Source organism: Nycticebus coucang, chromosome 8, assembly GCF_027406575.1.
Source record: "Nycticebus coucang isolate mNycCou1 chromosome 8, mNycCou1.pri, whole genome shotgun sequence".
NCBI lineage: Eukaryota > Metazoa > Chordata > Mammalia > Primates > Lorisidae > Nycticebus > Nycticebus coucang.
In genome coordinates this window covers 103168250-103193285 of record NC_069787.1, presented here as the reverse complement: position 1 = coordinate 103193285, position 25036 = coordinate 103168250, and the positions used below count along the sequence as shown (strand labels likewise).

Below are 25036 nucleotides of genomic sequence, written 5' to 3'. Positions count from 1 at the left end.
CACTCTGTCTCTAAAAAAACAAAAAGAAAAGACTACAAAGGTGTCTCAGTGATGATTCTGTGTGGATGATGAAATTTCTAGTGATTTATACTCCTTATATTTTTAAAATTTTATACTGAAAACTTACACTACTACTGAAATGAGAAAAAATAAATGAATAGCATATTTCATCCAATATAAGATGCCATCATGGCTCGGCGCACGTAGTTCAGTGGTTAGGGCACCAGCCACATACACCAGGGCTGTCAGGTTCGAACCCAGCCTGGGCCTGCTTAACAACAATGACAACTACAACAAAAAAAGTCAGGTGTTGTGGCGGGCACCTGTAGTCCCAGCTACTTGGGAGGCTGAGGCAAGAGAATCACTTAAATCCGAGAGTTAGAGGTTGCTATGAGCTGTGATGCCACGGCACTCTACCAACGGTGACATAATAAAACTCAGTCTCAAAAACAAACAAAAAAAAGATGCCATCAAGATTCAACTCTACATTATATCAAAGCAAGAAAGACAAACTGCTAGTGTGGTGGCAGCCTGCCCATGAAGCAGATGCTGAAAAGTGTTCTGATTCCAGCCAGATCTCAGAGATACAGTATTTTGCTAAAGGTCCAACCATATCTTCTTATAACCACCATTCTAACAATTACCTTTAAAATTACTCTAAGGAATATCAAAGCAATAATAGCCTGCTACTTGTTTCAATAAATTTGAGATACCAAACCCACCTTTATCACTGTATTTGTAGACAACATCTGTACTGCCCTGTAGTACAACAAACTGTACTACAAGCTTCCCAAATAGGTTCTACCAATTAAGTGATACTTTTAACACTGTCACCATTACTCTTGGCATGCCCTCTTAACCTCTCTCAATGTTTGAAAGTAATAAGGCCTCATCTTCAAGGCCTCTTACCAGACATGGTGGTATGAGTCTTGGCACCACCAAGCTCCTCCTGGGTAACATCCTCATTGGTGACAGACTTTACGACATCAGGGCCAGTGATAAACAGGTAGGAAGTATCCTGAAATCAGAGAGTTCCAGAACAATCAATCTCAGGAGCACCATAACTGGTCAGAGCCTTAGAGTTTACTCAGCAAAAATGACAAAATGCACAGTAAATAATGGTAGAATCAGGCTAGAATGCAGCTCAAAGATACCTATCAAGACGGGCCCAGTGGCGCATGCCTGCAATCCTAGCATTCTGAGAGGCCGAGGAGGGTGGATTGCTTGAGCTCAGGAATTAGAGACCAGTCTGAACAAAAGTGAGACCCCACCTCTACTAAAAATTGAAAAACTAGCTGGATAAGGTGGAACATGCCTTTAGTCCCAAGTCTCAAGCTAAGGCAGGAGGCTTGAGCTCAGGAGTTGCAGGTTGCTATGACCTATGATGCCACAGCTCAGGAAACAATCTCTGAACTTGAGGATATCTCAATAGAAACAACCCAAATTGAAAATCCAGAATATCCACTAACTGTGGAACCACTATAAGGATGTAACATACACATAATGGGAATTCCAGAAGAAGAGAGAAAGAAACAAAACATTGGAAAAAATATGACTGACAATTTCCCCAAACTGTCAGATACCAAACCACAGAACCAGGAAGCTCAGACAGCATTGAGCAAGATGAATGCCAAAAACACTCTACTTAGGCACGTTATCCTCAAACCACAGAAGATCAAAGATAATGAGAAAATCCTAAAGCAACCAGGAGAAAATAAAAAGTTTCACCTTTAGAAAACCAACTAAAGATAAGCACTACATCCAACTTCACAGAAACGATGCAAGTAAGAGAGTAAAGGGTTTTAAGTGTTAAGGGGAAAAAATTACCTACAAAGTTAGAATTCTGTAGCCTGGAAAATTATCCTTCAAAAGTTAAACAGAAGCCGGGCGTTGTGGCGGGCGCCTGTAGTCCCAGCTACTCGGGAGGCTGAGGCAAGAGAATCGCCGAAGCCCAAGAGTTAGAGGTTGCTGTGAGCCATGTGACGCCACGACACTCTACCCGAGGGCGGTACAGCAAGACTCTGTCTCTACAAAAAAAAAAAAAAAAAGTTAAAGAGAAATTAAGATTTTCTCAAATGAAAATTGAGAAAATCTGGTGCCAGTAGTCCTGCCTCTCAAGAAACATTAAGAAAAATTCTTTACAGAAAAGGTTAAGTTGATAAAGATCAGAAACCTGGATCTACATAAAGAAAGGGCATCAGAGAAGGAATAAATGAAGGTAAAATAAAAACTTGTGTTTTTCTTATTCTTAATTGATCTAACAGATATTACTTTGTTCAAAATATTAGGAACATATTTAATTATGTACGTGTACATATGATAACATGTAAGTGACATGAATGATAGCAATAATACAAGGGACAGACGAAATTAAAAAAATTTTTTTTTTTTATTGTTGGGGATTCGTTGAGTATACAAGAAACCAGGTTACACAGATTGCATTTCTTACGTAAAGACCCTCTTACAATCGTGTCTTGCCCCCAAAAGGTGTGGCACACACCAAGACCCCACCCCCTCACTCCTTCCTCTCTCTGCTCTTCCTTTCTCCACCCCTCTCTCCTTTCTCTCTCTGCTCTCCCCTTCCCCGACCTCCATGTCATTAATTGTCCTCATATCAAAATTGACTACATAGGATTCATGCTTCTCCATTCTTGTGATGCTTTACTAAGAATAACTTCCATCAAGGTTAATACAAAGGCTGTAAAGTCTCCATTTCTTAAAATGGCTGAATAATATTCCATGGTGTACATATACCACAGCTTGTTAATCCATTCCTGGGTTGATGGGCATTTAGGCTACTTCCACATTTTGGCAATTGTAAATTGAGCTGCAATAAACAGTCTAGTGCAAGTGTCCTTATGATAAAAGGATTTTTTTCCTTCTGGGTAGATGCCCAGTAATGGGATTGCAGGAGCAAATGGGAGGTCTAGCTTGAGTGCTTTGAGGTTTCTCCATACTTCCTTCCAAAAAGGTTGTACTAGTTTGCAGTCCCACCAGCACTGTAAAAGTGTTCCTTTCTCTCCACATCCACACCAGCATCTACAGTTTTGAGATTTTGTGATGTGGGCCATTCTTGCTGGGGTTAGATGGTATCTCAGGGTGGTTTTGATTTGCATTTCTCTAATAATTAGGGATTATGAGCATTTTTTCATATGTTTGTTAGCCATTAGTCTGTCTTTAGAGAAGGTTCTATTCATGTCTCTTGCCCATTGATATATGAGTTTGTTGGCTTTTTTCATGTGGATTAATTTGAGTTCTCTATAGATCCTAGTTATCAAGCTTTTGTCTGATAGAAAATACGCAAATATCCTTTCCCATGGTGTAGGTTGTCTATTTGCTTTGGTGGTTGTCTCCTTAGCTGTACAGAAGCTTTTCAGTTTAATGAAGTCCCATTTGTTTATTTTTATTGTTGTTGCAATTGCCATGGCAGTCTTCTTCATGAAGTCTTTCCCCAGGCTGATATCTTCCAGTGTTTTTCCTATGCTTTATTTGAGGATTTTTATTGTTTCATGCCTTAAATTTAAGTCCTTTATCCATCTTGAATCAATTTTTGTGAGTGGAGAAAGGTGTGGGTCCAGTTTCAGTATTTTACATGTGGATATCCAGTTCTCCCAGCAACATTTATTGAATAGGGAGTCTTTCCCCCAGGGTATGTTCTTGTTTGGTTTAGCGAAGATTAGGTGGTTGTAAGATGTTAGTTTCATTTCCTGGTTTTCTATTTGATTTCAAATGTCTGTGTCTCTATTTTTGTGCCAGTACCATGCTGTCTTCATCACTATGGCTTTGTATGACAGCCTAAAATCTGGTATGGTGATGCCCCCAGGTTTGTTTTTATTACTAAGAACTCCTTAGCTATATGGAGTATTTTCTGGTTCAATACAAAATGCAGAATCATTTTTTCCAAATCTTGAAAGTACGATGTTGGTATGGGGATGGCATTGAATACGTAGATTGCTTTGGGAAGTATAGACATTTTAACAATGTTGATTCTTCCCAGCCATGAGCATGGTGTGTTCTTCCATTTGTTAACATCCTCTGCTATTTCCTTTCCGAGGATTTCATAATTTTCTTCATAGAGGTTCTTCACCTCCTGTGTTAGATATAGTCCTAGGTATTTCATTTTCTTTGAAGCTATGCTGAAGAGAGTTGTGTCCTTAATAAGCCTCTCATCTTGACCGTTATTGGTGTATACAAAGGCAAATGACTTGTGGACATTGATTTTATATCCTGAGACATTACTGTATTTTTTGATGACTTCCAGGAGTCTTGAGACTGAGTCTTTGGGGTTCTCTAAGATCATATCATCAGCAAAGAGGGAGAGTTTGACCTCCTCTGCTCCCATTTGGATTCCCTTTATTTCATTGTCTTGCCTAATTGTATCGGCTAGAACTTCCAGCACTACATTGAATAATAATGGTAACAGAGGACAACCTTGTCTGGACAACCTTGTCCATTTAGTCTGGTACCAGTTCTAAGAGGAAAAGCTTTCAGTTTTACTCCATTCAGTAAAATATAGCTGTGGGTTTGTCATAGATAGCTTCAAGCAGTTTCAGAAATGTGCCACATATGCCTATATTCTTCAATATTCTAATCAGAAAAGGATGCTGGATTTAATTGAATACTTTTTCTGCATCTATTGAAAGGATCATATGGTCTTTGTTTTTGCTTCTATTAATACAGTGGATAATGTTTATGGACTTGCATATATTAAATGAGCCTTGCATCCCTGGGATGAAACCTACTTGATCATGATGTATGACTTTTTTGATGATAAGCTGTAATCTATTGGCTAGGATTTTGTTGAGAATTTTTGCATCTATATTCATGAGTGAAATTGGTCTGAGATTCTCCTTTTTAGTTGGGTCTTTTCCTGGCTTTGGTATCAGGGTGATGTTTGCTTCATAGAACGTGTTCAGGAAGATTCCTTCCTCCTAAATTTTTTGGAATAATTTCTGCAGTACATGAATAAGCTCTTCCTTGAAGGTTTGATAGAATTCTGGTGTGAAGCCATCCGGACAAGGGTATTTTTTTGTTGGAAGCTTTTTTATTGTTTCTTTAATCTCAGTGCTTGAAATTGGTCTGCTCATGAGCTCTATTTCTTTCTGGCTAAGTCTAGGGAGATGGTATGATTCCAAATATTGATCCATTTCCTTCACATTGTCAAATTTCTGGGCATAGAGTTTCTGCTAGTATTCAGAGATCATCTCTTGTATCTTTGTGGCATCAGTTCTTATTTCCCCATTATTGTTTCTGATTGAGGTTACTAGAGATTTTACTTTTCTATTTCTATTTAGTCTGGCCAAAGGTTTATTTATTTTTTTTCAAAAAACCAACTCCTTGTTTCATTAATTTTCTGAATGATTCTTTTGTTTTCAATTTCATTGATCTCTGATTTAATTTTGGAGATTTCTTTTCTTCTGCTGGGTTTAGGCTAAGATTGTTCTTCTAATTTCATAAGATGGCTTATGAGTTTGTTGATGTGCTCTCTGTTTTTTGAATGTAGGCATTCAAAGTGATAAATTTCCCTCTCAAAACTGCTTTTGCAGTATCCCACAGGTTTTGGTAGCTTGTGTCTTCATTGTTGTTATGCTCAAGGAAGTTAATGCTTTCCTGTTTTATTTATTCCTGCACTCAACTGTCATTCAACAGAAGGTTGTTTAATTTCCATGCCTTTGTGTGGGGTTGAACGTTTTTGTTGGAGTTGAGTTCCACCTTTAGTGCCTTGTGGTCTGAGAAGATACAAGGTAAAATTTCAATTCTTTTGATTCTGCTGAGGTTTGTTTTGTGTCCTCAAATGTGATCAATTTTGGAGAATGTTCCATGGGGTGATGAGAAGAATGTATATTCTTTATCTTTGGGATGGAGTGTTCTATATTTGTCTATAGAGTACAGTTGTTCTAGGGTCTCATTTAAGTCCCTTATATCTTTGTTTAATTTCTTTTTAGAGGATCTGTCCAGCTCTGTAAGAGGAGTTAAAGTCCCCTGTTATTATGGTTTTAAATAATATCATATTGCTCAGACTGAGTAAAGTCTGTTTTAAAAATCTGGGAGCAATTAAATTGGGTGCGTAAATATTTAGAATTGAAATGTCTTCTTGTTGTATTTTTCCCTTGACCAATATAAAGTGACCATCTTTGTCTTTTTTGACTTTAGTTGCTTTAAAGCCACATGTATCTGAAAATAAGATTGCAACTCCTCTTTTCTTCTGAATTCCATTTGCCTGAAAAATTGTCTTCCAACCCTTAACTCGGAGTTTTAATTTGTCTTTTGAAGCTAGGTGTGTTTCCTGCAGACAGCAAATGGAAGGCTTGTGTTTTTTAACCCAGTCAGCCAATCTATGCCTCTTCAGTGGGGAATTCAAGCCATTAACATTTATTGAGATAATTAATAAGTGTGGTAGTGTTCTAATCATCTTATTTTGTGAGAATCCATTGCTTAGTTTTACCTTTTGCATCAGTGTGGAGGTTAGGTTCTGTCCTTTAATTTCTGAGTTCTTACTTTGCTGCTGATCCATTGTGATGGTCAGTGTGTGGAACAGGTTGAAGTATTTCCTGTAGAGATGGTCTTCTTGTGGCAAATTTCCTCAATGTTTGTGTATCTGTAAATGATTTGATTTCTCCGACAATTTTAAAGTTTAGCTTAGCAGGATATAGAATTCTGGGCTGGAAATTGTTCTGTTTAAGTAGATTAAAGGTAGATGACCATTGTCTTCTTGTTAGGAAAGTTTCATTAGAGAAGTCTTCAGTCAGCCTGGTAGATTTGCCCCTGTAGGTCAACTGGCACTTATTCCTGTCAGCTTGCAGAATTTTTTCTTTTGTCTTGACTTTGGACAGGTTTATCACAATGTGTCTTGGAGAAGCTCAGAGTTGAAACAACCTAAAGTCCAATATCGCTCTGAAAAGAGTGTATCAGAATCTTTAGTGATATTGGGAAATTTTCATTTATAATATTCTCTAGTATGGCTTCCATTCCCCTGGGGCATTCTTCGTCCCCTTCTGGCCTATAACTCGTATGTTTGAACACTTCATAAAATCCCATAAGTCTGTCAGTGAACGTTCTGCTTTCTCTCTCTTCTTTTCTGCCTCTTTAACTGAGTTATCTCAAGAGCTTTGTCCTCTAACTCTGAGATTCCTTCTTTTGCATGGTCTAATCTGTTGTTGATACTTTCTATTGCATCTTTAAGTTCCCTAATTGACTGCTTCAGTTCCTTCAGCTCTGCTATATCATTTCTATATTCTTCATATCGTTCATCTCTTATTATGTTTTTGGATTTCCTTTTGGTTATTTTGCACTTTATCAGCAGTTTCCTTCATTGTTTCCATCATTTCCTTCATTGTTTTCATCATCTGTATTCTAAATTCCCTTTCTATCATTTCTAACATTTCTTTATAGGTGGAATCCTCAGCAGTAGCTACCTCATAGTCTCTTGGGGGTGTTGCTTTGTACTGCTTTTTCATGTTGCCAGGATTTTTCTGCTGATTCTTCCTCATGAGTGATTTCTTTTATCTGTTTCCTTGCCCTAATTTTCCTTTCACTTCCTCTTGATCTTTAAGTTGCCGTGCCTCTGGACTAGGGTTTCGATGAGTCCTTTTTGTGCAAGACCAGAAGGATGAGAAGACTGAAGAGCAAGAAGGGAAAAAAGAAAGAAAAAAGAGAAAGGAGAGGGAGTGGGTAAAAGGGAATATTGACAAAAAGAAGACAGGCACAGAAAGAGGGAGAAAGGAGCAATATAGGTGTACAGTAGAGTACTTTGACCCTAAAAACCTTAAAACCTCCAACCTCTGGGGGTGCTGGGTTGGGTGGTTCCCTTGAGGTCAGCAGCTATTTGCTAGCCTGTCGGACAGAGTACCTTACCTCCTCCAAGTAGAGAGGAAAGGCAAAAATGCTATAAATCAAACCAAAACAAGCAAACAGAAAACTTTACGGGATAAAACTGGGCAAAAAATAAATAATAGGGGTAGAAACAATAGCAAAAATGAAGTTCTAATTGTTGAAAAAGGCAACAATGGAAAATTGTATTTAACTAGAAAAATGAAGAAGGTAAAGAAAGGGGAATAAAAGAAAAGAAAAATATATAGGGAAAATTTTGAAATTAAAAAAAACAAAAAAGCAAAAAACAAAACCAAAAACAAAGTATATATATCTTGGTGGATATTGTCTGGGCAACAGGTGTTCTTCTGGGGTATGAGATGTTAATCACAATGCTGGTACAGCTGTACAAGATGGAGACTAGGAGGCATAAGCCTGATTTCTCAAACCCTGCAGGGTGGACTCTCCTTAGCCCAGTTAAAAAGCACTTTAAACTACTAACCTTGGCTAAGCAGGAACTTTCCCAGGAAAGCACTTATCGCTGGGATCACTCCTGAAGTGGCGATCCACTTACCCATTGTGCCAAAACCGGTCTCACTCTATGCCTCTGAGGGCTAAGGCTGTAAGTCGTTTCAGTCCCCACCTTTAGGCTGCTCAGTCACTAGATTACTAGCTCCTGCAAAATCCTTGCTCTGCAACCCTGAGGGTGGAGCTTGCTGGGGCAGTTCTCCCACAATGGCTCCGCTGGGCCCACAGCCAAACACTATTAGGTTGGTCCAGCTCAGCAGCTCAGTTTGGGGCCTTAGACAATGCTTAAAGTCCTTCGCACTCTTGCCCAAGTTTTCCCAAGGCAGTTCAACTGAGTGCCAAGTCCAAAAAAAACAAAACAGCGCACAGGTAAGGCCTTTCCAGTTTGCAATCTCACTGCTGCTGTACTTAACAGCTGCCAGCAGGATTAGACCAAACAAAAACACGCAAACACTTGCCAATTCTCCACTGTTTTTGTCCTCCTCATGGAGTCCAGAAGTCTCACACCAACTCCCTGTGTCCCCAAAGGGATGTTTCTGGGCAGATCCCACCAGCCAGAGATGCCTGGAGTCTTCTCTCCCCGGACTCACCATGCCCAGTTGCAAGGAAGCTGTTACTCGGCCACCATCTTCCTCCTACCCACTAAAATTATTTTGTTATTGTAAGGTATTTACACTACCCAAGAAGCAGTATAGTGCTAATCAAAATTGGACTTGAATTAGTTGTAAATGTACATTTCAAACTTCTAAGACAACCAATTAAATAAGTTTAAAAAGTATAACTACTGTGATAATAAAGGAAAAAAATAGAAACATATAAAATACTCAGTTAAAATCACAAAAAGCAGAAAAAGACAAAAATGATAACAAAGACAACAAATAGAAATCAGTAACAATTATGGTGATATTAATCCAACTATATCAACGATCACTCTGAATCTCAATGGTCTAATCTACATGCATCAACTATAAGGACAGATTGTCAGAGGGGATCAAGAAACAAGACCCAACTATATGAGCTATCTATTAAAAAATCCATTTTAAATATAAAGACACATACAAACTAAAATAAATGGAGAAAGATATTACATGTAACCCTAATCAAAAGAAAGCAGGAGTGGCTATATTAATTTCAGACAGAATTCATGACCAGCCTGGCAACATGGCAAGACCGCTCCTCTACAAAAAGAAAAGTAAAAAATTAACTAGGCATGATGGCACACATTTGTTCCACCTACTCTGGTGGCCGAAGTGAGAGAATCACTTCAGCCCAGTAGATAAAGGATACAGTGAGATATGATCATGTCACTCTACTTCAGCCTGGGTGATAGAAACTCTGTCAATCACTCAATCAATCAATTAAACTAAAAAAATAATTTCAGACAGAGCAGACTTCAGACAAAGAAAAGTTATCAGGGATAAAGAACAACACTGCATAATAATAAAGGAGACAATTCTCTAAAGGATTCCATGTCTATCAGAGCATCAAAATAACATAAGGTACTCGTAGGACTACAAGGAGAGATACATTAATCCACTACTGTAGCTGGAGAATTCAACACCCCTCTGTCAAAAATAGGCAGAACCACAGGTAGAAGAATCAGTACAGACATCTGTGAACTCAATACCACCGATCAACTGGGTATGATAAACACCTGTACACTACTTCCTCCAACAACAGCAGAATACACATTCCTGTCGCATTCCCGGGGAACACTCACCAAGACAAACCACATTCTGGGCAATAAAGCACACTTTAATTTAAAATAAAATTCTCAGACCATGATGGAATTAAACTAGAAATCAGTAACAGCTGGAAAATCCTAAAGTATTTGAAAATTTAAAACCACACAACACATGAATCAAAGAATCTCTAAAGAAATTTTAAAAAATACTTTGAACTAAATGAAAATGAAAGTACAACTTAGTAAAATTTGTAGTATGCAGTAAATGCAGTGCTGAGTAGAACAATTATCCATTAATTGCATATATTAGAAAAGAAGACATATCTAAAAATTAATCACCAAAGCTTCTACCTTAGGAAATTTAAAAAAGAGCAAATTAAATCCAGAGTAATCCAAAGAAATACATTAATAAAATTTAGAGCAGAAATCAATGAAATTGAACATAGAAAAATTTTTAAACCTAAAAATTATAATACCTAATAATTAAACCTAAAACTATAATACAATCCAGCATCCTACTATTGCATTTTATCAAAAGGAAAAGACATCAATATATCAAAAAGATACCTGCACCCACATGTTTCTGATAGCACAACTCAAAAAAGCAAAGATACAGAAGCAAACTAAGTGTTCGTCAATGGACAAATAAAGAAAATGTGGCATACACACAATGGAATACTCTTCAGCCATAAAAAAAAAAAAAATCAAAAAAAGAAAAGAATGAAATCATGTCATTTGCAGCAACATGGATGGAACTAGAGAATGTTATGTTAAATGCAACAAGCCATACACAGAAAGACAAATGTCACATGTTCTTGCTCATATGTGGAAGTTAAAAACTTGATCGCATAGACACACAGAATAAAAGTAAGATGCCAGAGACCAGAAAGTGTGGGTGGAGGACAGAGGAAGATGAAGAGAGGGTGATTAATGGGTACAAAAATACAGTGAAATAACAGCAGGCATGATGGCTCACACCTGCAATCCCAGCACTCCGGGAGGCCAACATGGGTGGATTACTAGAGACCAACCTGAGCAAGAGCAAGACTCCATTCTGTTTCTACTAAAAATAGAAAAAGGAGCTGGGAGTTGTGGTGCAGCCTGCAGTCCCAGCTACTTGGAAGGCTGAGGCAAGATGATTGCCTCTTAAGTCCAAGAGTTTGAGGATGCTGTGAGCTATGACACCTTGGCACTCTTCTGAGGGCAACAAAGTGAGACTCTGTCTCAAAAAAAAAAAAAAAAATACAGGTCGGTGCCTTTAGCACAATGGTTATGGCACCACTCACATACACCTAAGGTGGCAGGTTCAAGCTGAGCCTGAGCCAGCTAACCAACAATGACAACTGCAACAAAAAATAGGTGGGTGTTATGGCGGGCACCAGTGGTCCCAACTGCTTGGGAATCTGAGACAAGAGAATCGCTTGAGCCCAAGACTTTGAGATTGCTGTGAGCTGTGACGCCATGGCACTCTACCAAGGGTGACATGGTGAAACTCTGTCTCAAAAAAAAAAAAAAAAAAAGGAGGAGATTAAAGATGGCGGCCAAGTAACAGCTTCCCTGCAACTGGGAACAGCGACTCTGGGGAGACAAGACTTCAGGCACATCTGGCCAGTGAAATCTGCTTATAATCATCCCTTTGAGGAAACAGGGAGCCAGCAAGGGACTTCTGGACCCCAAAAGGAGGACAAAAACAGTGGAAAACTGGCAAGTGGTTGCGTGTGTTCGATCAACCTAATTACGCCAACAACCGTAAATACAAGCAGCAGTGAGACTGCAAACCGGAAAGGCCTTACCTGTGAACACTCTGTTGAACTGCCTTGGGGAGAGCTTGAGCAGGAATGTGCAGAACTTTGGGCATTGTCTGGGGCCCCAGACTGAGCCACTGAGCTGGGCGCAGGAAGCCATTGTGAAAGAACTGCCCCGCCAAGCTCCGCCCTCAGGGTCTCAGAGCAAGAATCGGGCGGGTCAAAGTAACCTACTGACTGAGCAGCCTAAAGGCGGGGACTGAGCTGCCTTACAGCCTTAATCCTTAGGGGCAGAGTGAGACGGTTTTGGCACACTGGAGCCTTGGGCTGTTGCCTCGGGTGGAGTGCCCTGACGGTACAGCTCATAGCAACCTCAAACTCCTGGGCTTGGTGCCGCCCAGACCTCCATAAGAGCTGTGCAGTGACCCCCAAGCCGTGACCCGCACCCACCGAGCCTCCACATTCCCTGACCAGGAACCGCCGGAGCCATGCAACCCTGCGTCTCCCTCCTGTGTCCTCCCAGCTTCCACACTAGCCCGTTCATCTGGACAGGGACTCTGGTAGCTGCGTGCCCTTTGGAACCCTCCCTGCCACTGAGAAGAGCTCTTCTCCTGGCCAGAGACTGCTGGAGCCTTGGGCTCTCTGTGCCAAAGTCACTGGGCACCTGGCACTCCCAGAACTGTGCGCACCACCCCCAGCCCAGTGCTGGATCCGGGTGTGTCACAAACCGGAGCTGCTTCCACAAGCAGAACTCCCTAGCTACAGCAGCCCCTTAGGAACTACACAGGGTCACTCCCTACAAAGATCCAGCAACAATAGAGTGATCCCGCTGGGCTCTAATCTTGGAGAGACACCTCTCCAACTCTGAGAATGGCCAGAGGCAACGGTGAAAAACAACCATGAGGCGAAATCAACAGAAAAACTCTGGCAATATGAATAATCAGAGTAGATCAACTCCCCCAAGGATCAATGGGGCAGAAACAGCACAAGACCCCATACACAAACAAATAGCTGAGATGTCAGAAATTGAATTCAGGATCTGGATAGCAAATAAGATCGAATTAGAATTCCAAAAGTTATCTCAAGAATTCAACGGATTCAAAGACCGAATGACCAAAGATTTCGACACATTGAAACAAGAAGTTGCATCCCTCAAAGATCTGAGAAACACAGTAGAATCCCTCAGTAACAGAATGGAGCAAACAGAAGAAAGGATTTCTGACATTGAAGACAAAGCTTTGGAACGCTCCCAAACCCTCAAAGAAGAAGAGAAATGGAGAGCAAAAACAGACTACTCTCTCAGAGAGCTCTCGGATAATTTGAAGAAAACCAATATTCATCTTATAGGGATCCCCAAAAGTGACGAAGTGGCTTCACTAGGCACAGAGTCTCTTCTCCATGAGATTATGAAGGAGAACTTTCCAGACATGCCAAGAGACTCCGAAATTCAGATAGCAGACAGTTTCAGAACTCCAGCACGACTCAACCCAAATAAGACATCCCCCAGACACATCATAATCAATTTCACTAAAGTTAATATGAAAGAGAAAATTCTGAAAGCTGCCAGACGAAAGAAAACCATTACCTACAAGGGGAAGAATATCAGAATAACTGCAGATCTCTCTGCTCAAACCTTTCAAGCTAGAAAAGGATGGTCATCGACTTTTAATCTCCTAAAACAAAATAACTTTCAACCCAGGATCCTGTACCCAGATAAACTGAGCTTCATTTATGATGGAGAAATTAAATATTTCAACGACATTCACATGTTGAAGAAATTTGCCACAACTCCAGGACATTCTTAGACCTATCCTCCATAAAGACCAGCGTAATTCTCCACCACAAAAGTAAACCCACCCAAAAGATTTTTGATCAAATTCCAACTTCCACAGTCGCAAAAGGATTAAAAATGTCCACCGGTCTCTCGAAAGGCTTATCAATACTCTCAATTAATGTGAATGGTTTAAATTGTCCTCTAAAGAGACATAGGTTGGCGGACTGGATACAAAAACTCAAGCCAGATATCTGCTGCATCCAAGAATCACATCTTACATTAAAAGACAGATATAGACTGAAGGTGAAGGGATGGTCATCTATATTCCAGGCAAATGGAAAGCAGAAAAAAGCAGGCATTGCAATCCTGTTCGCAGACGCAACAGGCTTTAAACCAACCAAAATAATTAAGGATAAGGATGGACACTTCATATTTGTTAAAGGTAATACTGAATATGATGAGATCTCAATTATTAATATTTATGCACCCAACCACAACACACCTCAATTTATAAGAGAAACTCTAACAGGCATGAGCAACTTGATTTCCTCCACTTCCATAGTAGTTGGAGATTTTAACACCCCTTTAGCAGTTCTGGATAGATCCTCCAAAAAGAAGCTAAGCAAAGGAATTTTAGATTTAAACTCAACCATTCAACATCTGGACTTAACGGACGTCTGTAGAACATTTCATCCAAAAAAAACTGAATACACATTCTTCTCATCAGCCCACAGAATATACTCCAAAATCGAACAAATCCTAGGCCACAAATCTAACCTCAGCAAATTTAAAAAAATAGAAATTATTCCTTGCATCTTCTCAGACCATCATGGAATAAAAGTTCAACTCAGTAACAACATACCCATACAAAAACATGGAAGCTAAACAACCTTATGCTGAAGGATACATGGGTTATAGACGAGATTAAAGAAGGAAATCACCATATTTTTGGAACAAAACAACAATCAAGACACGAATTACCAGAACCTCTGGGATACTGCCAAGGCAGTCCTAAGAGGGAAACTTATAGCACTGCAAGCCTTCCTTAAGAAAACGGAAAGCAAGGAAGTCAATAACTTAATGGAACATCTCAAGCAACTGGAGAAAGAAGAACACTTCAACCCCAAACGCAGCAGAAGAAAAGAAATAATCAAAATGCGCAGAATTAAATGAAATTGAAAACAAAAGAACTATACAACAGATCAATAAATCCAAAAGCTGCTTTTTTGAAAAGATCAATAAAATAGATAAACCTTTGGCCAACCTAACCAGGAAAAAAAGAGTAAAATCTCTAATTTCGTCAATCAGAAATGGTAATGATGAATAACAACAGACCCCTCAGATATTCAAAAAATCCTTAACGAATACTACAAGAAACTCTACTCTCACAAATATGAAAATCTGAAAGAAATCGACCAATACCTGGAAGCACGCCACCTACCAAGACTTAGCCAGAATGAAGTGGAAATGTTGAATAGGCCTATATCAAGTTCTGAAATAGCATCAACTATACAAAATCTCCCTAAAAAGAAAAGCCCAGGACCAGATGGCTTTATGTCAGAATTCTACCAAACATTTAAAGAAGAACTAGTACCTATACTACTAAATCTCTTCCAAAATATAGAAAAAGAAGGAAAATTACCCAGCACATTCTACGAAGCAAACATCACCTTGATCCCCAAACCAGGGAAAGACCCAACAAGAAAAGAATATTATACACCAATATCACTGATGAATATAGATGCTAAAATACTCAATAAGATCCTAACAAACAGAATACAACAACAACACATAACAACACATCAAAAAAATTATACACCATGACCAAGTTGGATTTATCCCAGGGTCTCAAGGCTGGTTCAATATACGTAAATCTATAAATGTAATTCAACACATAAACAAACTTAAAGACCATATGATTCTTTCAATTGATGCAGAAAAAGCTTTTGATAATATCCAGCATCCCTTCATGATCAAAGCACTTAAAAAATTGGTATAGAAGGGACATTTCTTAAACTAATAGAGGCCATCTACAGCAAACCCACAGCCAATATCGTATTGAATGGAGTTAAATTGAAATCATTTCCACTTAGATCAGGAACCAGGCAAGGTTGCCCATTGTCTCCATTGGTCTTTAACATTGTAATGGAAGTTTTAGCCATTGCAATTAGGGAAGAAAAGGCGATCAAGGGTATCCACATAGGGTCAGAAGAGATCAAACTTTGCAGATGATATGATCGTATATCTGGAAAACACTAGGGACTCTACTACAAAACTTTTAGAAGTGATCAAGGAATATAGCAATGTCTCAGGCTACAAAATCAACACCCATAAATCTGTAGCCTTTACATATACCAACAATAAGCAAGCCAATCAAAAAGTCAAGGACTCTATTCCTTTCACAGTAGTGCCAAAGAAGATGAAATATTTGGGAGTATACCTAACAAAGGAAGTGAAAGATCTCTACAAAGAGAACTATGAAACTCTAAGAAAAGAAATAGCTGAAGATGTTAACAGATGGAAAACATACCATGCTCATGTCTGAGAAGACTCAATATTGTTAAAATGTCCATACTTCCCAAAGCAATATACAATTTTAATGCAATTCCTATTAAAGCTCCATTGTCATACTTTAAGGATCTTGAAAAAATAATATTTCGTTTTATATGGAATCAGAAAAAACCTCGAATAGTCAAAACATTACTGAGCAATAAAAACAAAGCAGGAAGAATCACGCTACCAGACCTGAGACTGTACTATAAATCCATAGTGATCAAAACAGCATGGTACTGGCACAAAAGCAGAGAAGTAGATGTCTGGAACAGAATAGAGAACCAAGAGATGGATCCAGCTACTTACCGTTATTTGATCTTTGACAAGCCAATTAAAAACATTCAGTGGGGAAAAGATTCCCGATTTAACAAATGGTGCTGGGTAAACTGGCTGGCAACTTGTAGAAGATTGAAACTGGACCCACACCTTTTACCATTAACTAAGATAGACTCTCACTGGATAAAAGATTTAAACTTAAGACATGAAACTATAAAAATATTTGAAGAAAGTGCAGGGAAAACTCTTGAAGGAATTGGCCTGGGTCAATATTTTATGAGGAGGACTCCCCAGGCAATTGAAGCAGTATCAAAAATACACTACTGGGACCTGATCAAACTAAAAAGCTTCTGCACAGCCAAGAACATAGTGAGTAAAGCAAGCAGACAGCCCTCAGAAGGGGAGAAAATATTTGCAGGTTATACCTCCGATAAAGGTCTAATAACCAGAATCCACAGAGAACTCAAACGAATCAACAAGAAAAGAACACGTGACCCCATCTCAGGGTGGGCAAGGGACTTTAAGAGAAACTTCTCTAAAGAAGACCAACGCAAGATCTACAAACACATGAAAAAAAGTTCATCATCCTTAATCATCAGAGAAATACAAATCAAAGCTACTCTGAGATATCACCTAACCCCAGTAAGAGTAGCCCACATAACAAAATCCCAAAACCAGAAATGTTGGCGTGGATGTGGAGGAAAGGGCACACTTGTACACTGCTGGTGGGAATGCACACTAATACGTTCCTTCTGGAAGGATGTTTGAAGAACACTTAGAGACCTAAAAATAGACCTGCCATTCGATCCTATAATTCCTTTACTAGGTTTATACCCAGAAGACCAAAAGTCACAATATAACAAAGACATCTGTACCAGAATGTTTATTGCAGCCCAATTCATAATTGCTAAGTCATGGAAGAAGCCCAAGTGCCCATCGACCCACGAATGGACTAGCAAATTGTGGTACATGTACACCATGGAATACTATGCAGCCTTAAAGAAAGATGGAGACTTTACCTCTTTCATGTTTACATGGATGGAGCTGGAACATATTCTTCTTAGCAAAGTATCTCAGGAATGGAAGAAAAAGTATCCAATGTACTCAGCCCAACTATGAAGCTAAATTATAGCTTTCACATGAAGACTATAACCCAACTATAGCACAAGACTATGGGGAAAGGGCCAAGGAAGGGGAAGGGAGGGGGGAGGTTTTGGTGGAGGGAGAGTAATGGGGGAGGCCACATCTATGGTGCATCTTAGAATGGGTACAGGCGATTGCACTAATGTACACAGCTATGATTTAACAATAAAAAAAAACCACAGTTAGATAGAAGAAGTAAGGTATAATGTTTTCTAGCAGACGAGGGTGACTTTACTTAGCAACAACATTATGTATATTTCAAAATATTAATAACTAGAAGAGAGGACTTGAAATGATACCAACAGGCCAGGTGCAGTGCCTCATGCCTGTAATCCTAGCTCTCTGGGAGGCCGAGTTGGGTGCATCGCCTCAGCTCATGAGGTTGAGACCAGCCTGAGCAAAGTGAGACTCTGTCTCTACTAAAAATAGAAAACTAGGCTCAGCGCCTGTAGCTTAGAGGCTGTGGCGCCAGCTACATACACTGGAGCTGGGGGGTTCAAATTCAGCCCGGGTCTGCCAAACAACAACAACAACCAAAAAAAAAAAAAAGATAGCCAGGCATTGTGCAGGCGCCAATAGTCCCAGCTACTTGGGAGGCTGAGGCAAGAGAATCGCTTAAGCCCAAGAGTTTGAGGTTGCTATGAGCTGTGAGACTCTGTCTTGAAAACAAAAAAAAAAAAGAGAGAAAGAAAACTAGCCAGGTATTGTGGTGGGACCTGTAGTCCCAGCTACTTAGGAGACAGAGGCAAGAGGACTACTTGAGCCTCGAAGTTTGAGGTTGCTGTGAACCATGATGACACCACAGAACTCTATCCAGGGCAGAGACTCTGTCTCAACAAAAATTAAAAAGAAAAAGAAATGATACCAAAAAGAAATAATACCAAAAAATGATTAACACTCAGGTGATAGATACCCCAAATACCCTGACTTGACCATTCATTACATACTCTATGCATGTAATACACACATATCCCCATAAACATGTAAAGTATTACGTATCAATAAAAGAGAAACACAAATTAATAAAAACAAATATTTATGCCACAACCTCCCCCCAAAAAACTTTTGTACATCAAAGGACACTACAGAGTGAAAAGGCTATCCACGGAATAGGAGAAAATATCTGCAGATCATGTAACTGATAAATGGTTAATATGCAGAATGTAAAAAGAACTCTTAACAATAAAAAAGTCTGATTCTACTCCCTCTTAGAAAACTCTAGAGGGAAAAAAGATTCCAAAAAACCCCAAAGACCAGAATAGACAACTCCCCAAAGAAGATACATAAGTGGTCAAGAACATGAAAAGATGCTGAAAATTAGCAGTCATTGGGGAAATGCAAATCAAAGCCACAATGTGATACCATTTCATACCTATTACGGTGGCTATAGGGGAAAAAACAACGCTGGGTAAGGTGGTCATGCCTGTAATCCTAACATTTTGGGAGGCAAAGGTAGGAGGATTGCTTGAAGCCAGGATTTCAAGACCAGCCTGGGAAAGATAATGAGACCCCATCTCTACAAAAAATAATTTTGTACAAAAATCACAGAGTCCCCCCACAAAATCCATTTTACCAGTAAGGCATATAATAAGCTCTTGAATGCCAGTTAAATCCACACTTTGAGGGAGTTCCCATGTGTACACATAAAATAAATTTGATAATTTTCTCTTATTAAAAAACTAATAAATAAATAAATCAGACATAGTGGCACATACCGTAGTCCCAAGCAAACTACTCAGGAGACTGAGATAGGAGGATTGTTAAAGCTTAGGAGTTTGAGGTTGCTATGAGTTGTGACGACACCACCGTACTCTAGCTCAGGGAACAGAGTGAGAGTCTGTCTCAAAAAAAAAAAAAAAAAAAAAAGAGAGAGAGAAACAGAGCCAAGGCACTGTGGCTCAAACATGTAATCCCAGCACTTTGGAAAACTGAAGCAGGAGGATCACTTTAGCCTAGGAGTTCAGCAGTGAGTTATGATCACGACACTGATCATGACATTGACTTCTTCTAGCCTGGGGAAGAGAGCAAGACCCCATCTCTAAAATAATTAAAATAAATAAATATAAAATGAAATATGTGTTGACAAGGATATGAAGAGATTGGAAACCTTGTGCATTGCTGGTAGAAATGTAAAATGGAGCAGTCACTGTGGCAAACAGTGCGGCAATTCCTCAAAAAAGTAAACACAGATTTATCATATGACCAACAAGACGACTTATGGGTGTATAACTAAAAAGAATCGCAAAAAGGGACTCAGATATTTGTATACCCACACTCATAGCAACATTACTCACAATAGCCAAGAGATGAATGAAACCCAAGTTATCTATCAGCAGATGAATGGAATAAACAAAATGTGGTACATACATACACATACACACAGACAGGAACATTATTCAGCCTTTAAACAGAAGGAAAGGCTCAGCACCTGTAGCTCAAGCAGCTAGGGCACCAGCCACATACCCCGGAGTTGGCGGGTTCGAATCCGGCCTGGGTCTACCAACCAACAATGACAACTAAAACCAAAAAGTAGCCAGGCAGTCTGGCAGGTGCCTGTAGTCTCAGCTACTTGGGAGGCTGGGGCAAGAGAACGGCTTAAGTCCAAGAGTTTGAGGTTGCTGTGAGCTGTGACACTACCCAGGGCGACAGCTTGAGACTCTTACAAAAAAAAAAAATTGTTTTTTAATTTTAAAAAGTAAAAAAATGTTTAAAAATTGGTAAATTATGATATGTATATTTTACCACCATTTATTTTAAGAAGCACTGTATCACCCAGGCATGGTGGCTTACGCCTATAATCCCAGCACTGTGGGAGGCTGAAGAGGGAGAATTGCTTGAGCTCAGGAGTTCGAGACTTGACTGAGCAACAGTCAGATCCCGACCTCTAAAAAAAATTTAAAAACCCAGCCAGGTGCCACAGTGAGCACCTGTAATCCCAGTGATTTCCAGAGGCTGAGGCAGCGGGATGCCCACAGCCCAAGTCTGAGGTTGCAGTGAGCTATGACACCACTGCACTCTGCTCAGGGCATAGGATAGGACTCTGTCTCAACAACAACAACAACAACAAAAAAAGCACTGTATCAGTGTTAAACTTCTTGAATTTAATAACCCTGGTTATGCAATAAGAGTTTCTAGTTCTGAAGGATCTTACACCAAAGTATTAAGGGGTCATGGGGCATGTTGTATGTAACTTACATGCACATGGCTAGGAATTCCTTTTATTCTTAATTATTTCAAAATATAAATTTTTTTTAAAAAACTGTCCAAGAAAAGATAGCATTACAAGAGGGAAAATCACAAGTCATGAAGAGGAGAAGATAAGTGCAACATACGTGTGTCAGATTCCTAGGCTCAAGTGATCCTCCTGCCTCAGCCTCCTAATTAGTTGGGGCAACAGGCATACACAGCCATACCTAGCAAATTGTTGTAGTTTTCGTACAAAGTGTTATGTTGCCCAGGCTGGTCTCAAATTCCTAACCACAAGTGATCCTCCCACCTCAGCCTCCCAAAGTGCTAAGATTATTGGCATGAGCCACTGCACCCAACCAAAATCTCAATTTTTTATTTTACCCTTTTTTTTTTTTTGAGACAGAGTCTCACTTTGTCCCCCTGGATAGAGTGCCATGGTGTCACAACTCACAGTAACCTCAAACTCTTGGGCTCAAGCGATCCACTTGCCTCAGTTTTTCTTTTTCTTTTTTTCAGTTTTAGTAGAGATGAGGTCTTACCATTGCTCAGGCTGGTCTCAAACTCATGAGTTCAAGTGAACCATCTGCCTCAGCCTCCCAGAGTACTAGGATTACAGGCATGAGCCAACATGCCCGGACAAAATCTCTATTTTTCTTTTTTTTTTTTAAGACAGAGTTTCAAGGTGTCACCCTGCGTAGAGTGCCATGTAGTCATAGCTCACAGCAACCTCAAACTCTTGGGCTTAAGCGATTCTCTTGCCTCAGTCTCCCAAGTAGCTGGGGATAGAGGCGCCGGCCACAACACCCACCTATTTTGTTGTTGTTGTTGGAGTTGTCATTGTTATTTTAGCTGGCCCAGGCTGGGTTTGAACCCACCAGCCTCAGTGTATGTGGCCAGCGCCCAACCCACTGAGCTACGGCACCACCCGAAATTTCAATTTTTTTAAATGGGCATGCCACCAAAGAAGAAACATATGAAATAGCACTTAGCTTTTTTAGTCTTCACCTGCAAATTGAGACCACAATGAGAGACTACATACTAGTATCAAACTGGCATAATTAAAACATGCTAATCTAAGGGCCAGCAAAGTTGTGAAACAAATGAAATTCTCCCACTGCTGGTAGAATTATAAATTGCCGTATCTTCTTCCACAAAGTTAAGGATTACCTTAAAAAACTAAAGATATGTATTTCCTATGACCTAAGATTGCACTACTTTGAGAAACTGAAATGTAATCACCAAGATACATATATTAGAATGTTTATATCAGCATCTTTTGCAATGGCAAAAATCTTGAAATAATTCAATGTCCATCAATGGCAGAATGGAGGAATATGTTAAGATATATTTCCTACACAGCTATTAAAATGAATGAACTACATTTACAAAGAACAACATGGATAAATCTTCTAAAATAATGCACCAGAAGTCTTACACAAAGGAAAGCATAGTACATGATTTCATTTTACATAAAGGTTAAAACAGCAAAACTAATCCACACTGTTTGGTGGGGCTTACTTAAAATTTTTAACTATGAAGAAAACAAATAAAAACATTGCCATAGGGGCAGAGACAAGATGGCTAACTGAAACCAGCTTTCCACAGAGGTTCCCATCCAGAAGGAGAGTTAAAGGACAGAAATTTAGCAAGTAACCTAGCAGATTAGAGCTGCGGCAAGAGAGAAGTTTGAAGAACACACATCAACCCTGCTGAAGCAAACTGCGACCCCAAGGATACAAACAAAAGGTACGAAATCCATCACCAAGCGACGGGAGTCCCATCCCCCCATGAGAACGGCTTGGAGTACCCCATAAACAAACTAGCAGAGTTTAAAAGTCCTCCCACTACACTCCACGGGAGAGACCCTCTAAAAACTGGACCTACTTCCCCTACTTGGGTGCCATGGTGCTCTTCTGCCAGGCATAAAACTGTGTAAAACTGTATATATTCTCTACCTGCAATTCTGAGCTCCCGGCACTCCTCTCCACTCTCACACTGAGGTCTAGAGGCCTGTCCCCTAGAGTCCAGATTCTTGGGTGGTTTCTCAAGAGGTGCGGACAGGTCATGGACTACTGCTGGCCAGTGCTGATTCTGCGGCATGGGAGGGAGGAGAGGACGGTCAGCTGAGAGGGAACCACGCCGGAGCGGTGGTGCCCCAAGGCACAGAGCAGCAACCGTTTTTGGCACCAATAGAGCTCACGCCTGGATATTCCGGAGTCACACCCCCATCCCTCTGGGCAACTAGAGGAGGCTGGGCATCTTCTCAGGTGGCAACCACCGGCGGAACAAATCTGAGAGACGGAAACACAGGCCCTGGGAATTTAGCCGGCACAGAAACAAATTATGCAAAGTTGTTCTGTTCTCTCAATAACATCAATCAGAGGCGGGGCTGGAACTCAGTGAACAGCCCAGCCTCCATCAAGCACCCAAGCTTGTCAGGCCTCACCTCCCCATGCCAGATAGTGGCAGAAGGCAGCAACTTGGCTGAGGAGACACAGATTGCCTTGTGATTCAGGCAGGTGCAAACCCCTGGAGTATCTGCTCATTGGAGGCAACTGGGTCACAGCCCTGCGGATTATCAGTGACCGGGTGTGACAAAGTTGCAAGGTTGGGAAGGAGGGATCAACCTTCCCAGACTAATCTATTGGCTGGCTGGGTCCTCCTGACTTCACGGAGCACCGGAGCAAGCCATATCTGAGTTGTCACCAGACCCCTGCAATCCAGTTGCCAGAGACCTTTTAAACTCTACCACCTGAGACAGGTGCTGACTAAGACAATTGATTTGGACCTTTTGAACTGAGCCAATCGCCTGAGGACTATTCAAGTGGTGCCCTGGGTGTGTGGTTGTAGGAAGGCTTGATTTCCTTTTTCCAATTGTTGCCTGTGGGGAGCGGGATGACTTAATTGCTGGTATTTCTCCACAGCTGACACTTCAACCCAGAGTAACTAATTCACTAGGGTCAGATAGAGACCAGCTGAAAACAAGATAGAGCCACTTAGCCCCACCACACCAAACAGGTCCCCAGTTTCTCAGGCCGTAGCACTGTATGGGTCCTCAGCAAAGCTCCAGGTGAAAAGGTACAGACATCAGTCCCAGCTTTTGTGCAAAGGGCTGATTAATCACTACTCTTGGAGCCCAGATCCCAACTTTTCTTTATCCACTCATTTAGTCAAATGGTGTAAAATAATCATGGGAATCAGCAGAAAAACTCTGGTAACATGAATAACCAGAGTAGATCAACCCCCCCCACCCCCGCCAAGGAAAGATATCGGACTGAAGATCCCATTCATAAACAGATAGCCGAGATGTCAGAAATTGAATTCAGAATTTGGATTGCAAACGAGATTAATAGAATCAAGGAAAAGTTGGAATTAGAAATTTGAGGAGCAATTCAAAACTTGGATTTAGAAATTCAAAAGTTGTCTCAAGAATTCAACAATTTAAAACGAAACCACCAAAGATTTTGACACGTTGAAGCAAGAATTTGCAGCCCTCAAAGATCTGGGAAAAAAAAAAAAAAAGATCTGTAGACTCCCTCAGTAACAGAACGGAGCAAGCAAAAGAAAGGATTTCTGACATTGAAGACAAAGCTTTTGAATGCGCTCAAACTCTCAAAGAAGAAGAGAAATGGAGAGCAAAAATGGATCATTCTCTCAGATATGATAATTCCCCATTGGAATCCCTGAAAGCAATGAAGTGGCTTCACAAGGCACAGAGGCCCTTCTCCAAGAAATTATGAAAGAGAATATCCAGACATGTCAAGATTCTGAAATTCAGATAGCAGACAGTTTCAGAACCCCAGCATGACTCAACTGGAATAAGACATCCTCCAGGCATATCATAATTAACTTCACTAAAGTTACTATGAAGGAGAAAATTCTGAAAGCAGCCAGACGTAAGAAAACCATATCCTACAAAGGGAAGAAAATTAGAATGACTGCAGATCTCTCTGCTGAAACCTTTCAAGCCAGAAGGGGGTAGTCATTGACTTTTAATCTCCTAAAACAAAATAACTTCCAACCCTGCATCCTGTATCCAGTTAAACTGAGTTTCATTTATGATGGAGAAATTAAATACTTTAATGACATTCACATGTTGAAGAAATTTGCCATAACCAAACCAGCTCTTCAGGATACTCTCAGACCTATCCTCCATAGTGATCAGCCCAATCCTCTACCACAAAAGTAAACTCACTCAGAAACTTTTGATCAAACTCCACTTCCACAGTGGTGAAAAGATTAAAAATGTCCACTGGACTTTGGAAAAACTCGATACCCAAAATTTTACCAGACGTATCTATATTCTCCATTAATGTGAATGGCTTAAACTGTCCT

At 40.1% G+C, this 25036-nt stretch overlaps 1 protein-coding gene across 1 annotated transcript in view; it reads right to left on the bottom strand.

Moving 5' to 3' along the window:
• The window catches only part of PCCB (propionyl-CoA carboxylase subunit beta), an 88497-nt gene that overhangs the window by 31699 nt on the left and 31762 nt on the right, over nucleotides 1-25036 (bottom strand). Inside the window, exon 7 of the mRNA XM_053598527.1 lies at nucleotides 910-1018. Within this exon, the coding sequence (XP_053454502.1) occupies nucleotides 910-1018 (109 nt within the window). The remainder of the gene's footprint in view (nucleotides 1-909; nucleotides 1019-25036) is intronic.